The sequence below is a fragment of the Crocuta crocuta genome, unplaced genomic scaffold (genome assembly GCF_008692635.1).
Source record: "Crocuta crocuta isolate KB4526 unplaced genomic scaffold, BGI_CrCroc_1.0 scaffold440, whole genome shotgun sequence".
NCBI lineage: Eukaryota > Metazoa > Chordata > Mammalia > Carnivora > Hyaenidae > Crocuta > Crocuta crocuta.
The window spans coordinates 982,306-997,088 of record NW_027527457.1 but is presented as its reverse complement, the minus strand read 5'-3'; the positions used below and the strand labels follow the sequence as shown (position 1 = coordinate 997,088).

The following is a 14,783-nucleotide window of genomic DNA, read 5'->3' as shown; positions in this document are numbered from 1 at the left end:
TATGGATTGGTTGTGAGAACTAAGTCAGTCAATCCATAGAAAGTGCTGAGATACTTTAGATGCCTGACACATAATAAGCCTTTAATAAATGGTTTTATTATTTTTATCTTTAGTATTATTATTGTACCTCTCATCACACTCTACTGTAATAATTCTTCCTACTAAACATGTCTTACTGTCTTTATAACCGATGAACTAACCTAGTCGGGCACAAAGTAGGCGCTTAATAAGTATTGAAGGAAGGATAAAAAGATTGGCTGCTCCAGTTTTGTGGCTTGGTTTCCTGTGAGAAAAATGTATTATGAAGGAATAAAACCAAATTTAAGACTTCTGAATATCTTCTTTTTTTAATGTTTTATTTATTTTTGAGACAGAGAGAGACAGAGCATGAGAGGGGGAGGGGCAGAAAAATAGTAAGACACAGAGTCCCAAACGGGCTCCAGGCTCTGAGCTGTCAGCACAGAGCCTGACATGGGGCTCGAACCCACAAACATGAGATCATGACCTGAGCCAAAGTCGGAGGCTTAACGACTGAGCCACCCACTTGCCCTTCCGAATATCTTATTGACTGAATATCTAAGTGTATACTGTTCACATTCTGTGAGCAACAGCTGGAGAGGAATGGCCAAGAAAGGTGCCTTGAGCTAGACTGACTTGAACAAGAACTGAGCTATTTTCATTTCTTTATTCACTGACTCTTGGGTCCAGAAGGGACCAAGTCCCCTAAAGTTGCCATTACCTTCAGTCGCCATCCCTCAGCACCACTTCATACTTTCTATTTGCTTCCTTCCCACTACTACGTTCCCTCAAAAAATGTATAAACTGAAACCCAGAAAGCAAAAGGAGCTCTGAAGGAAAAGGGGAAGGGGTGGAGAAGGGCTAGCACCTCCCTCCATCCTTTGCCGAGATCAAAGTCAGCATTTTGACTGGAAGGCCAGCTGGCCTCTTTCATCCCCTCTCCACCTGTCTGGGAATAGGATTGCTGCTTGCCCTCCACTTCAGGGCTGGAGGGCAGTTTCAGGGTGGGGCCTCGAGCTATTTCTAGTGCTGGCCAAATCCCTCCACCCCAATATCTCCTTTGCCTTCTGTGATCAAATTTCTTTTCCACCTCTCCAGTAAGTAACAAGTGGCCGGAGCATAGGGCAGAAAAGTCTGAGAGAAGTCAGTTTCTCCACAGGCCCTAGGCGGAGCTAATAGTTTAAGCAAGTGGAGAGGACGCTGGGGCTGCTGGACTCGGTCTAGCAAGGGGAACAGTTCTTCTTTCTGCATAGCAGGCCCAAGTGCATGGCCCAACATCCCCCAGGGTGTGGGTGAGGCACCGTTTAGGCAAGGGCCTCTTGCCCCAGGAGAAGAGAATTCAGTTACTGAAGTCCTACTATGTTCTGGGCCCTATGCTAAATCCTTTTGTTTATATTATCTCTGTGGCTTGTAATGACCCACCCAGGTCAGCATTTATTATCATCCCTCTGGTAGCAATGACAAAAGAGAGATTAAGCAGCTCGCCTGAGGCACATGACTGAATCCTGATAGAACCTCCAGCTCTGTCCGACTCTAAAGCCAGTGCTCTTTCCACCTCATCATGCTGCCTCAAGAGTCCAGAAAAACTGGTAATGCTATGAGCTGCCTTTTTGCATTCTTCCACAGAATTAACTGAAGAGCCAGCTAAATCTTTTGTGAATGAATTTCATTCAACATAACTTTAAAATAAAGGTTTAAGGAGAACCTTTGATGACTTGAGCTCAGTTGTACAGTTCTGCAAAAAGTATGTGACAGGAGTTTCTGCCTTTGCAGAGTTCATAGTCTAGTAGAAAAGAGTTAACAAGTGCCAAAATGCATGCACAATATAACACAGAAAGAGAGAAATACCATGAGAGAGCCAGAGAGGGGAATAGAGCCTTAGATACAGCCACTGCCTTCCTAGTGCCTGTTACTTCCCTTGGTCCCAAACAGAGTCCCCCAAGGCTGGGACCAGCCAGCTGCCATGTGGAACTGAATCACAAAACAGGGGCATTCCTAAATCATCTGTGTCCCCTAACCTAGCAAATAAGCAGAACCTGGGAATAATATTTCATTGGCAAAGGTGGAGAGATGTTTAGGAACCCAGACTTGGTTATTACCTACAGCCAGCTTGCTTCAGCAAAGAATGGTTAATTCATGGGTTAGTTAAAGCCAGGTGCTAATGCAGACAGAGCAGGAGATTCAGTGCCAGTCATGCTGAGTTCTGTCACATATGAGTTAGTTCTGGCACCGGCTGACCATCTTGCAACTGTGTGCTGCTCTTGGTCAAAGAGGGAACTAAAGCAGGAGACTATGGGTAACAATGTAGTAGGCATTCACAATGAGAACATGTTGTTCCAAACACTCAGCCCTAAACAGGCAGCTCTATCTTGCTGGCAGAGGATCAGCAGTGTTATCTTCTTAGATGGAGGCAGAATGTTCTCTCCTCCTATACCTCCGTAAACACCCTGCCTCAGATCTGTTTAGCACTTTGATGCTAGGGGTTGGGGTCCTCTCCCAGAGTATCTAATTCATTGCAGTTGCCTTTCTTCTATTGCTCTCTCTAAACTCCTCTTTCCATACCTGTGAAATGAGTATACTACTTGACACCCTTTGATGGAAAAGAGGTCACCTAAGGAGAGAGGGCAACACCTGTTTGAAGCCTTCTCTTCCAGAGCCAAGCCCACAAGATCCTTGAATTTGGACTGAGGAGCCCTGCTTAGCTAAAAATACAGACCTCTTGAGTTGTTGTTTTTTTTTTTTTTTATCATAATGGGGGGTTAGTTTTTAGATGTATTTCCCAAGTAATCCCTCTTGTCTCTTCCATATATGGGTTTGGTAAAGCTGATCTCCACTCAAGGCTTCTCCTCTCTCCAGAACACAGGGCTTCAGGCATCAGAGAGCAATGACTCCAGCAGGAAAGAACAAGGCCCCTCTTTCCTTTCTATGTCAGTCCATTAAAAAACAAAAAACAAAACAAAAAAAAAAAAACAAAAAAAACAGTATAATAAACATTGAGGCAGTCTTGGGCATTTTCCTTTTAATTAAATGTATAGAGTTTTCCATCATGGATGTGCAAAAGCCGTCTGCCAATTAGATTATTCCCATGGATTCCACAAGGATACTGTTAGAATCTTTAGAGATCATTCCACAACTTCTCTCATGGTGCCAGATATACATCTAGACTCTTAACAAGGATAATTTGATGGCAATGGCAATAACCTTGTGTTTTCTAAATGACATCAAATTCATGACATATATCCAGATCCCTTTTTTCATGCCCTCTCTACCATTTTTTCAATGGAATTTGAATCTCCCTGTTTTACTTAGTAGCTAACAATATCACTATTGAAAGCACATAATGTTAAGGACCATATGCTCTCTCTCCAGAGAGTAAGCACAAATACTATTTCTGTTAAAAACTAAACAGAAATAGTAGTTTTGCATACTTCCCATTCAAAGACTTATCCCAATTGAATGATTTCCTTTGTCGCGGAGTGTTTGTACCCAAGCGGGCCCTAATAGAGAAGCTGAATCAGATATTGTAACTTACCAAAGGTCAAGTGAGCTAGAAATAGAATCCAAAAAGCTTTATTTTGATTCCCCGAATTTAAAAACAAATAAACTCTACTACAAAGAAAGAAAAACTTGAGAAACTAGGCTTGCCTGACATTCCTGGGTCAGGGAATTCAACCAAAGCTATTCAGACAGCTAGCTGCCATAGTCTGAGGATCAAGTAGGTAAATAAGACATAGGTGCTGCCTGCCTTCAAGGAGCTGACAATCCAGTGCAGGGAGATCAGGTCACTGCTGAAAAATCTCTGTCTAATGCAGAATGGGTTTATGAACACCTAGAGGATCCCAGAGAAAGTTTTGCCCATCCCTCATAGTCCCAGCCAGCACAGTGACCCACATATCACATATAATATGCAGGCAAGCACTATTTGTTGAACAGGGGCCATAAGAAAGGTACCAAAAGAACACTCTGGGGGTTGGTGGAAAATAAGGGACAGCTTTGTGAAGGAGGTGACATTTGAGCTGTGCCTGGAAGCATAGGGAGGTTTTTCACAGGCAGCAGGAATTGGAGGAGGGCCTTTGCAGCCCTNTGCAGCCATAAAAAAGATCAATGGCAAAGATCCTAAGGATCGGGGGACAAAGCATGGTGTGATTTGGGAGAGCCCAGAGCAGGCCACTGTGGCTAGAGAACAGGGGGCAGGGAGAGTTAAGGCTGGAGAGAAAAGCTGGGACCTGAGCAGACAGAACCTGGAACAGCAAGCTAAATAATTTAGCAATGAACTGTCACTGGAGATTTTGAACAAGAGGAATGGCACCACCCGAACAGGGCTTCCTACTGCCTCATCCTGCCTGGTCCACCTGGGCCTCCTTTGCCTTATCGTCAGTGGTGGTTTTCTTTTGATTTTTCTGTGTGTATGTGGTTTGGTTTGGAGGTTTTCTGTGGTTTAGTTTGTTTTTTGGCCTTTCCCTTTTCCTTACAGTTTTTCACAGCATATGGTCCTGATTATGTGTTGGAAATCACGCCAAGCTGCCGGCCAGACCGCAATGAGCCCCACCGAGTCCAGCAAATCCTCAACTACATCAAAGGTGAGCACCACCCCTCCTCAGGAGTCCTGTCCTCCTCCTTCCACCCAGCCTGTGGTGGCACATCAGTGGGGATTTCCCCAAATACCATTTGTCTTTTGGTGGCTAATCATTTCACTGACTTAGAAGGGAAACATCTTCTTGTCCTGATAGCTTGTAGCTGAAACTCCACACTGGCCACTCCGACTGGGATTGTCATTTGGCCAGCTAATGTCACCTTCAAGGGGACAAAAAGTTTATCTTTAGGCACCTCCAGTGGAAAGCTAATTCTAAAGTGTGCCCTGGAACCTTTTCCTTTTAAAAGAGCAACAGTAAAACCCTCTTTAAGATAATGGAAGTTCAAGCCAATTCAGACTTGGGATGGGGGGAGGAGGGGCTCAAAGACATTGTATTCCAGTGTAGTTCCTTGATCCAAGATGGCCTTGAGAGACTATGGGCTCACAGTGGATAGTCAGGATTCTGGTGCCCTGAGAATAGGCTCCCCAGTCTTACCCAGAGCACTGGAGATGGGGCTACTCCCCTTTCCGGCCCTTCCCTTAGGCTGGCCTACAATTATTCTGGCTTCTGAGCAGAGGGAAATGGCAGTCACCAGGTTATTATCCTCTTAATCACACTATCCACTAGCTGTTTGGGGATGCTGCCCTTAGCTTTCCAGTAGAGCCCCCACCCCTTCAAACCCCAGCTGCTATTCCACAACTCAATTCCCTTTATCTACAATATTGTAAAATCGTTTGGGTACCCATTTTCCTGGTTAATTGAATTTGTATGTAGGTGTGCATATTGTTTGGATCCTAATTATTTGCAGAGTTAAAAGGCTAAAGGCATCATGTTGCCCATCTTGGAGAATGAAGCTCCCATGTTTATTCATATAACGACCAAGATAGCAGCAGTCCTCCTACCTTTGACTCCCTCGTTAGAATAGAATCCAGCATGAAAGGGGGGGCCTGTTCTGTGCCAGAGTTAGTCTGAGGGAACACACTGTGTCCTAGGGGTCTTTGCTGAGGGTTATATTAAGGCCCCATCCTCTAGTAGAGCCCAGCCTGTGACAACAGCCAAGTCCTTAGGCAGAGACTCCACATCCCACGCTCCTTTGGCCAGAGAAAATTTTCAAAGCTCACAAAGTCATAGACTCATAAGATTATGATCACACCAATACTTATTGCCTCTCTTGGGTGTCCCAAAGCCCTCAGCCTTCTCTTGACTGGTTTCAAGCCACCTCCCTCCAGCCTCTCAGTGACTACCGTCCCCACAAGCCCTCACTCCCTAATCAAATCCTCCTCCATTGTACAATCTTTAAGGCTTTTAAACTCTTTCAATTCCTGGCCCTTTGCCAGTCCTTCTCACTGTGCTGCAGTCTCATTAACACTAGTGCTCCCACCCTAGTTTCCTGCTGTCCCTCAGAGACCCAGGACAACTTTCCTATTTCCTTTGGGACCAATTCTGGACCAACTTCTCTTACCCCTCTTCCTTCAACCTTGCCACTTTCCCCCCCGTCCAGGCTCTAAATCCTGGTAGAGCACAGACAAAGCAATAGAAGCAGAGAAACTAAACAAGTCTCTGCAGTTTCTTGTTCACACCTACGTATGTGCAGATATCTGTATGCCCTCATGCTTTCCTGCACACGTACCCAGACACATATCTCCAGAGTGGTGACATCTTGCTATTGAGGAAATGGAAATGACAAGCGAGAGAAGACCTAAGGAAGATAATTCAAAGGGAAGAGAATTAGGAAAGGTAAGAAACCCAAAAGAGGATAAATTTTTAAAAGACTTGAGATAAAAGAGTAATTTGAGGGTTGAGGAAAAATAATAGAAAATCTTAGAGGACATGTAAGTTACATTTAAGTCAAGATTTTAAAAGATCCTAACAGGTTAAAGCAATATTCTGATTATAGCACAATGAAATTAAACTGGGAGAAAATGTATAGACCAGGAATTAGGTCATCAAAAGCATTGGACACATACAAGATAGGAAGATGTTGCTCAGCAGCATTTTGTCTGAAAGAGCTAGGGATTTTAGTCAACGCAGTCAGTGTGAGTCACCAGGACAAGGTGGCCTCCAAGATGTTGATGCAATATCAACCTCACTTTAAAAGGGCTCTAGACAAATAGGAGCATGCTACTAGTCAATTGAGATGGGGAAAGGACTATAGACCAGAGGTCCAAGAGGTATGGTTGGAGGAACTGGGGCTTTTGGAGAAAAGACCCAGGGGGATGTGGTCTTTACCTCATATCTCTGAAAGGCTGTCACAGTGCACAGGGCATAGACAGAGGCTATGTGGTCACAGAACTAAGGCCCATGGGTAGATATTATAAAAAGGTAAATTCTTATTCAATAGAAGGAAGAATTTTCTAACATTTAGCGGTGTCCAAAATGGAGCAGGCCATCCAAAAAGAAATGAGGTCTCTATTGGCAGAAGCATACAAGTAAAGGCTAGACAATCACTTGGCTGTCATATAATACAAGGGCTCCTGCATTGGGGGAGGGTGATTATACTAGATTATTGTTAAGGTTCCTTCCAATCCTAAGATCCTATGATGCTGTATGTTAAAAATGAGAAAATAGAAAAACAACAAAAAATATGATGAGAGTGCTGGGGTTGGTAGATGAGTCACAGTTGTCGAGGAGGGGGACGGTAATACTATTTACAAGAAAGAATTGATGAGAAGAAAAGAAATTAAATGGCTGAGAGTGAGTGGGGAGGAGCCAGGGAGGGCAGACAGCAAGTAGAGTGGCTATAGAATACTAGGAATATTCAGATTTCCCATTTACCCATCTCTTTCTAATTGGCAACATCTTGTATTCTAACCATGCAAATGAGCAGAGCACACAAGTCCAGAACCAAAAACAAATTCAGCTAAATCTAGAAGAAATGAGGCTAGAAAGAAGTCTAAATGTTGCTAAAAATGGCCAGGCTAACCTGCTATACTGAGACTGTGCCCCTCCAGCCTGGTGACGCATGCTGCCATCAGATAGTGTGTTGCCATGACAATGGTCAGTGTGGAAAAGCTGCTGAATTTTCTACATTCTGAAAGATTTTCCTGAACCTGCCTACATGACTGTCATTTGTTCTTGCATATAAAAACCTCAGCAAGGATGGCCATTTCTCGCTGTGTCTCTTGCCCTCCTTACCCCATATTAAAAACAAAGGAGAGGGGAGGCATGGATTGATTTGGGAAGGTGGGATAGCAATGATGGAGTGGATGGATTAAGCTCCGCTCTATGGGAGGGAGTTTAGCCAGCATGTCTCGTTGAATTTGTTCAGCCTTTGAGCTTGGGTTTTTTTTTCTCTTTCTTGCCACATCTCTTAGAAGCACCAAAGATGGCATTTTTCACCTACTGAAGATCAAACCTAGGGAGGCTCATCTTATAGAGATGCATTTCATATGCCTCAGGTTGACTGGACAGACAGGCAAATTTAGAACTCACCTTATCCCATCTTTACTGCCCATTAGTCTTTCCAAGAGGGGGGAAAAACAGACAAAAATAAAACCTTGGAGAGTCAATGCAAGCTGTTAGCTCCATACAGGAAAAAAGCTATGTTTTGCTCTAACAAATTGCTCTTCTCATGCCAGTGAATCTCAAAGATATGTGCCAGTGTTCACAAGGAAGTGTGGATCGCTCAGCCTAGCTCATGCCCACTACTATAAAATCATCTTTACACCATCTTCATGTTCTCAAACTTGTTTGCCTTTCCTCTGAGTGATGTACTCCAGAGGAGCTGGCTCACACTGAACCTTCTAGAGTTGGACTGGTGCTGATGTGATCAATCCCCAGGGGTAGCTAGCTCCCCAGACCTGCCTGGCTCTATATGAGGAAACAAGGGTAGAGTTTTCTAGTCCCTGGTATGGATGACATTTGAATCAAGTAAAGGTCCCTAGGGAGCCACAAGATTCTTATTGCAGCCCAGTCCCAATCTTTTGTGGAGGAGTACAGAGGGAGAGCAAACTATACATGTGTGAGTATGGAACTGGAGGTTATAACTCACTTGCTCTGAGTTCCCAGACTGTACTCCAAGTTTGTCTGGAACAGAAAAAGGAGACAAATAGGACCAGGAGGTATGGAGGAGGAGGAGGAAGGGGAAGACACAAAAGAGAAGAGAAGGCCTCGTCCACATTTGCCTTTCCTGACCCTTAATGAAGGAGGCTTAGTTCGCATCCTCTACAGTGAGGGTTGGGGAGATGGATCAGCCAACTGATGTGGATGTAGGGGAGAAACAACATAGGTGAAATAAAAGAACAGTAGCTACTATTTATTTTACAGATGAGGCAACTAAGTCTCAGAGAGGATATGTGACTTGGCCAAGGTCACATTTGTTCATTGATTCAACAAGCAACTACTAAGCAACTACCATGTGCCACACACTGTGCTAATAGATGGTAGACCAGTCTCTTTCAACTGGGGCTTTAGAGTAAGGCTGTTTGGCCTTTCCAGTGCCCCTCGTCTCTTTGCATTGTTGCCCTGCTCAGTCTATTCATCATACTTCATTTTTCCATTCCCATTTTTTAAACCGCCTCTACCCCTGCTTTTTCCAATTGCCCCTAGTAAACCTTTCCTACCCCTCCCTGCATATCTGGCTACTTCCATGTGGCTGAATCGAAGCACCTGAAATCTGACGTATCCTTGGAAATCAGCCATGGGCAACACTTGAAATTCTGGCCTCTGACCCAGGCCTGTTAGTCTTCTCCCACCCCCCACCCCTGCCATGCTCCCACCACCCTACCATACTATCGTTGAATCTTTTTACTCCATTCTGAGCTGAACGGAGGAGTAAAAGTGAAGGACAAAAGGTGGAAGAAGCCAACCCATCCCGCTCCTGCTACCTGAAATGTGTTGTGTTCACTAGTCCCACTCTGCTATTCACAGTTCCATGGCCCCAAGACGAGGCCCTTTGCACTTCTACTGGTAATGTGCTCAGGAACATCATTGTGCTGAGTGTAAGCAGCACTTCCTCTGGCAGTTTGAAGTCTGGGATTGACGCTCTTCTAGGGACTAGCAGTTGGGGCATTGGGTCTGGATATGTCCAAGGCCTGATGAAGCTCCCAGTTTGAAGCAGTCCTCCTGCCTGGTGGGACTCTACACCGTGGAAACTCAGCTTACTTCCACACCTTCTCTTGCTTCCTAACACACCATAAGCATAAGCTGAAAGACAGGATTGGTCCCAAGACACTGACCATTTGCTTTCAGGCCTCTTAGAAGGATTTGGAGCAAGATTTTAATTGATAAGAATGGGAAGTGCTCATAAGTGAGGGAATCTTGAATAGGTGGCAACCAGGGGCAGATTGCAAGTCCCCTTGAATTTCTGGCTGAGGAGTCAATACTGGGCACAATAAAGGGGGAGCCATCCTCGGCTCCAGGATTACGGCATAACATGATGCAGTACTATTTGGATGAATCATGGAGGTGTTCCAGGAGTGAGCCTCCAAGAGCCTGGACCAGAACAGTGGTAGTAGGATATTTCCCTATCCTACTCCTCCCAAGTGACCAAGGGTTGTTCAGAAGAGAGTACCAACAACACTTGGAAGTAGGTTGTGTATACGGGATCAAAAAGATAGGAGGAAGTAAAAATGAGTCTGAGGTTTTCAGCCTGGATGTCCACTGGGATGGGGAGCCGTTGGAGGAAGGAGGATAGTTTTACAGAAACACATACTTGATGTGTTCTGTTCTGATATATTGAAGTTGAGGTATGATACAATGTGCAAATACATCTACATGGAAGATTTGTTGCAGTCAATTACAAAGAAATTTTTAAAAATAATCTGATGGCATAAGATTATTCTCATGACAACAATATTAAGTGAAAAAAACAGGACACAAAATGAGTTGCTACCAAATAGTCTCAGTTTTGCAAATATACATAATGTACATGTGATTGAGTATGTGGATATACACAGAGAAATGTCAGAAGGAAATATAACAAAAATGCTGACAGTAGTTACTTTGGTGTGGTTGCAGGATTGGAAGTGTGGGTATTTTTTACGTGTTCTTTATTCTTTTCCTGGATTTTTCAAAATTTCTACCATGAGCATGTGTTGCTTTTTTATTAAGAAAAAAAGTAATACATGTTTGAGTTTTTAAATAATAATAATAATGTTTTATCAGACCGTATGTCCCAATTTTTGGTTTACAAAATCCAGTCACTGCACCTGCACACCACTGGAAAGATAAGAACTGGAGAGCGAGCATTTTACGTGGCTCCAGTGCTGTTTCCTTTCTTAGGTAATTCTAGGGTGTTTCTATCTGTCTGCTCAAGGGAGCAGATTTTCTTTCTTTTTTTTTTTTAAATTTTTATTTATTTTTGAGAGAGACAGAGCACGAACAGGGGAGGGGCAGAGAGAGGGAGACACAGACTCTGAAGGAGGCTCCAGGCTCTGAGCTGGCAGCACAGAGCCCGACGCGGGGCTTGAACCCACAAACCGTGAGATAACAACCTAAGCTGAAGTTGGAGCTTAACTGACTGAGCCACCCAGGTGGCCCAAATTATTCTCTTATAAATGCTTAAAATGTTTATTTATTTTTGAGAGAGAGACAGACAGACCATGAGAAGGGAAGGGGCAGAGAGAGGCAGACACAGAATCAGAAGCAGGCTCCAAGCTGTCAATACAGAACACGATGCGGGGCTCAAACTCACAAACTGCAGTATCGTGACCTGAGCCAAAGTCGGATGCTCAACCAACTGAGCCACCCAGGAGCCCCTCAAGGGAGCAGATTTTCCCTTGACTCATGTTGTAAAGCTTCTTCTGTCTAGTAGAAGGGCATAAAAACCAGATAGCTCCCTATGACCACATTCCTTTCCAAAATTCTCATTCACTCCAAGGCAGCTGCCTCAGTCTCAGTCTTTCTGACTTTTCTCTTCTCCTCCATTGATCTAAGTGTCTATTCCTCCTCACAGTCTTGATTACTATAGCCGTATAATAAACCTTAAGTCAGGGATGCCTGGGTGGCTCAGTCTGTTAAGCGTCCGGCTCTTGGTTTCAGCTCAGGTCATGATTTCACAATTCGTGAGTTCAAGTCCTGCATCAGACTCTGCACTGACAGTGTGAAGCCTGCTTGGGATTCCCTCTTTCTCTCTGTCTCTACCTGTCTCCCCTCCTCTCTCTCTTTCTCAAAATAAATAAACTTTTACAAAGGTAAATAAATAAATAAACCTTAAATCAGGTAGAGTGATTCCTCTTTCTTCTTTTTCAAAACTGTTTTAGCTTATACTTGTTCCTTTGCTTTCCATATATGCTTTAGAATAATCTTGTCTATGTCTACGAAATATCTTTCTGTGATTTTGTTAGGAATTGTGTTAAACCTGTTTATCAGTTTGGGAAGAGTTGACACCTTTACTGTATTGAGTCTTCCAATCCATAAACATGGTTTGTCTCCCCATTTATTTAGGTCTTTTTTAAATTCCTTCTTCAGCATTTTGTAATTTTCAGCATACAGATTCTAAACAGGTTTTATATATTAGCTTTTCTCTTTTTGAGTTCTTGTATTTTTTATTTTGGTTTCCATGTGTTAATGGTGTATAGAAAGACAATTTTTGTATATTGCACTTATATTCTGTGACCTTGCTGAACTCACTTATTATCTCTGTTTCGTAAGGATTCCTTAAGATTTTCTACTAGATTACCACTCATCTACAAATAGAACCAGTTTTATTTCTTCCTTTCTGATCTGTATGCTTTTTGTTGCCTTTTCTTGACTTATTGCACTGGCTTAGACTTCCAATATTATGTTAAATAAGAACGGTGAGGGCAGATACCCTTGCCTTGTTCCTGAACTTAAAGGAAAAATACCCAGTCTTTCACCACTAAGAATATGTTAGTTGTAGGTTTTTGTAGATCTTTCTTATTAAATTGAGGCATTACCTCTTCATATTCCTAGTTTCATGAGAGATTTTGCTATGAATGGGTGTTAAATGCGGCTTCTACATCAGTTGATACTAAGACTGATATATAGGTAATTTATCTTCTTTAGCCTTTTAATATGGTAGGTTATCTTGATTGATCTTCAAATTTTGGGGGGTTTTTTTGTTCTGTTTTGTTTTGTTTTTAAAGTAGTCTTCATGTCCAACATGAGGCTTGAACTCACAACCCCAAGATGCAGAGTCATGTGCTCTATCTACTGAGGCAGCCAGGCACCCTTGATCTTCAAATTTTGAACCAGATTTGTATATCTGGAATAAACCCACCTGGTCATGGTGTACAATTTTTAAATACATTGCTGAATTCTATTTGTTAATATTTTCTTGGGGCTTTTGTTTCTATATTCATGAAGGATATTAGCTTATTGTTTTCTTTTTTGTGCTGTCATCATCTGGTTTCAGTATCAGACCAATACATCCTTATAAGGTGAATTTGGGAATATTCCCTCTTCTTCTGTTTTCTGTGACAGATGGGGTAGAATTGGTATTGATTCTCCTTTTTAGTAGAATTCTCCAGTGAGACCATCTGGGCTTGGAGATTTCCTTTTCAGGACGTTTTTCATTTCTACCTTGATACCATTGTGCTCAGGAAACATGTGCTATATAATTTCAATTTTTTTTCAACTTGTTGAGGTTTGTTTTATGGCCCAGTATATAGTCCATTTTGGTATATGTTTTGTAAGTGCTAGAAAAGAATATGTATTGTCTTGTTGTTTGATAGAATGTTCTATCAATGTCGGTTTGATCCTATTGGCTAATAGCACTGTTGAGTTCTTCTATATCCCTGGTCATTTTCTGTCTTGTTCTATTATCAATTGCTGAGAGAGGGATGTTGAAGTTTCCAATTCTAATTGTGAATCTATTTCTCCTTAAGCTCTATCAGCTTTTGCCTCATTTATTCTGAAGCTCTGTTGTTTGGTGCATACATATCTCGATTGCTATATCTTCTTGGTAGATTGACCCTTTCACCATTATGTAATGTTCTTTTCTATGGTAACTTTCTTTGTTCTCAAGTCTACTTTATCTGATATGAATAGAGCCACTCCTGCTTTCTTTTGATTAATGTTTGCATTATGTATCTTGTTCTATCCTTTTACTTTCAACCTGCTAATAACATATTTGAAGTGAGTCTCTTACAGATAGCACATAGTTGGATCACACTTTTAGCCACACTGCCAATTTTTGTCTTTTAACTAATGTATTTTTTTTTTTTTAGAGAGAGAGAGAGAGCACAAGTGGGGGAGAGGGACAGAGAGAGAGAAAGAGAGAGAATCTTTTTTAAAGTTTATATATTTTTAGAGCAAGAGAGAATGGAGGGGCAGAGAGAAGGAGGGAGAGAGAGAATCCCAGGCAGCCTCCACACTATCAGCACAGAGCCCAATGCAAGGCTCGAACTCCTGAACTGCAACATCATGACCTGAGCCAAAACCAAGAGTCAGACGCTTAACCCACTGAGCCACTCAAGCACTCCATAGAGAGTGAATCTTAAGCAGGCTCCATGTTCAGTGTGGAGCTCAATACAGGGCTCAATCCCACAACCCTAGGATCATGACCTGAGCTGAAATCAAGAGTCAGATGCTCAACCAACTGAGCCACCCAGGCACCCCTGAATTTAGATGATTTACATTCAATGTAATTTTGATATGTTAGGTATTAGTTCTGCCATTTTATTTTTTGCTTCTCTTTGTTCCTTCTGTTCATTCTCTGTTTTATTCTTTCTCCCTTACTGTTGGTGATTTTATACCTTTGTTCAAATTTCATTTTGATTCATCTTTAGTAGTTTTTACTGTATCTCTCTGTGTAGGCTTTTTAGTGGTCACTCTGCATATATATTATATATACCTAATTTACCACAATCTACTGGTATGAACATTTTACCAGTTTGAGTGAAATATAAGAAAACTTACCTACTTTAAGTCCTTTCCCCTCTTTCCTTTATAGTATAATTGTCTTAAATATTTCTTCTACATACATTTAGAACTGCATCAGTGTTATAATTTTTGTTTCAATCATCAAACATAATTTAGAAAACTGAAGATGGGAAAAAATCTATTATGTTTCTTCGTATTTTTACTCTTTCCATTATTCTTTCTTCCTGATGTTCCAAGATACCTTCTTTTATCATTACTTTTCCATTTCAAAGCCTTCCTTTAGCTATTCTGTTAGGGTAGACCTGGTGGCAACAAGTTCTCTTAGTTTTCCTTCCTCTGAGAATATCTTTATTTCCCCTTCATTCCTGAAAATTTTTTTTGTGGATCTAGAATTCTGGATTGACA

At 42.2% G+C, this 14,783-nt stretch overlaps 1 protein-coding gene across 1 annotated transcript in view; it reads left to right on the top strand.

The window, feature by feature from the left end:
- Nucleotides 1–14,783, top strand: part of HDAC8 (histone deacetylase 8) — a 198,906-nt gene that overhangs the window by 166,708 nt on the left and 17,415 nt on the right. Inside the window, exon 8 of the mRNA XM_077763227.1 lies at nt 4,493–4,598. Within this exon, the coding sequence (XP_077619353.1) occupies nt 4,493–4,598 (106 nt within the window). The remainder of the gene's footprint in view (nt 1–4,492; nt 4,599–14,783) is intronic.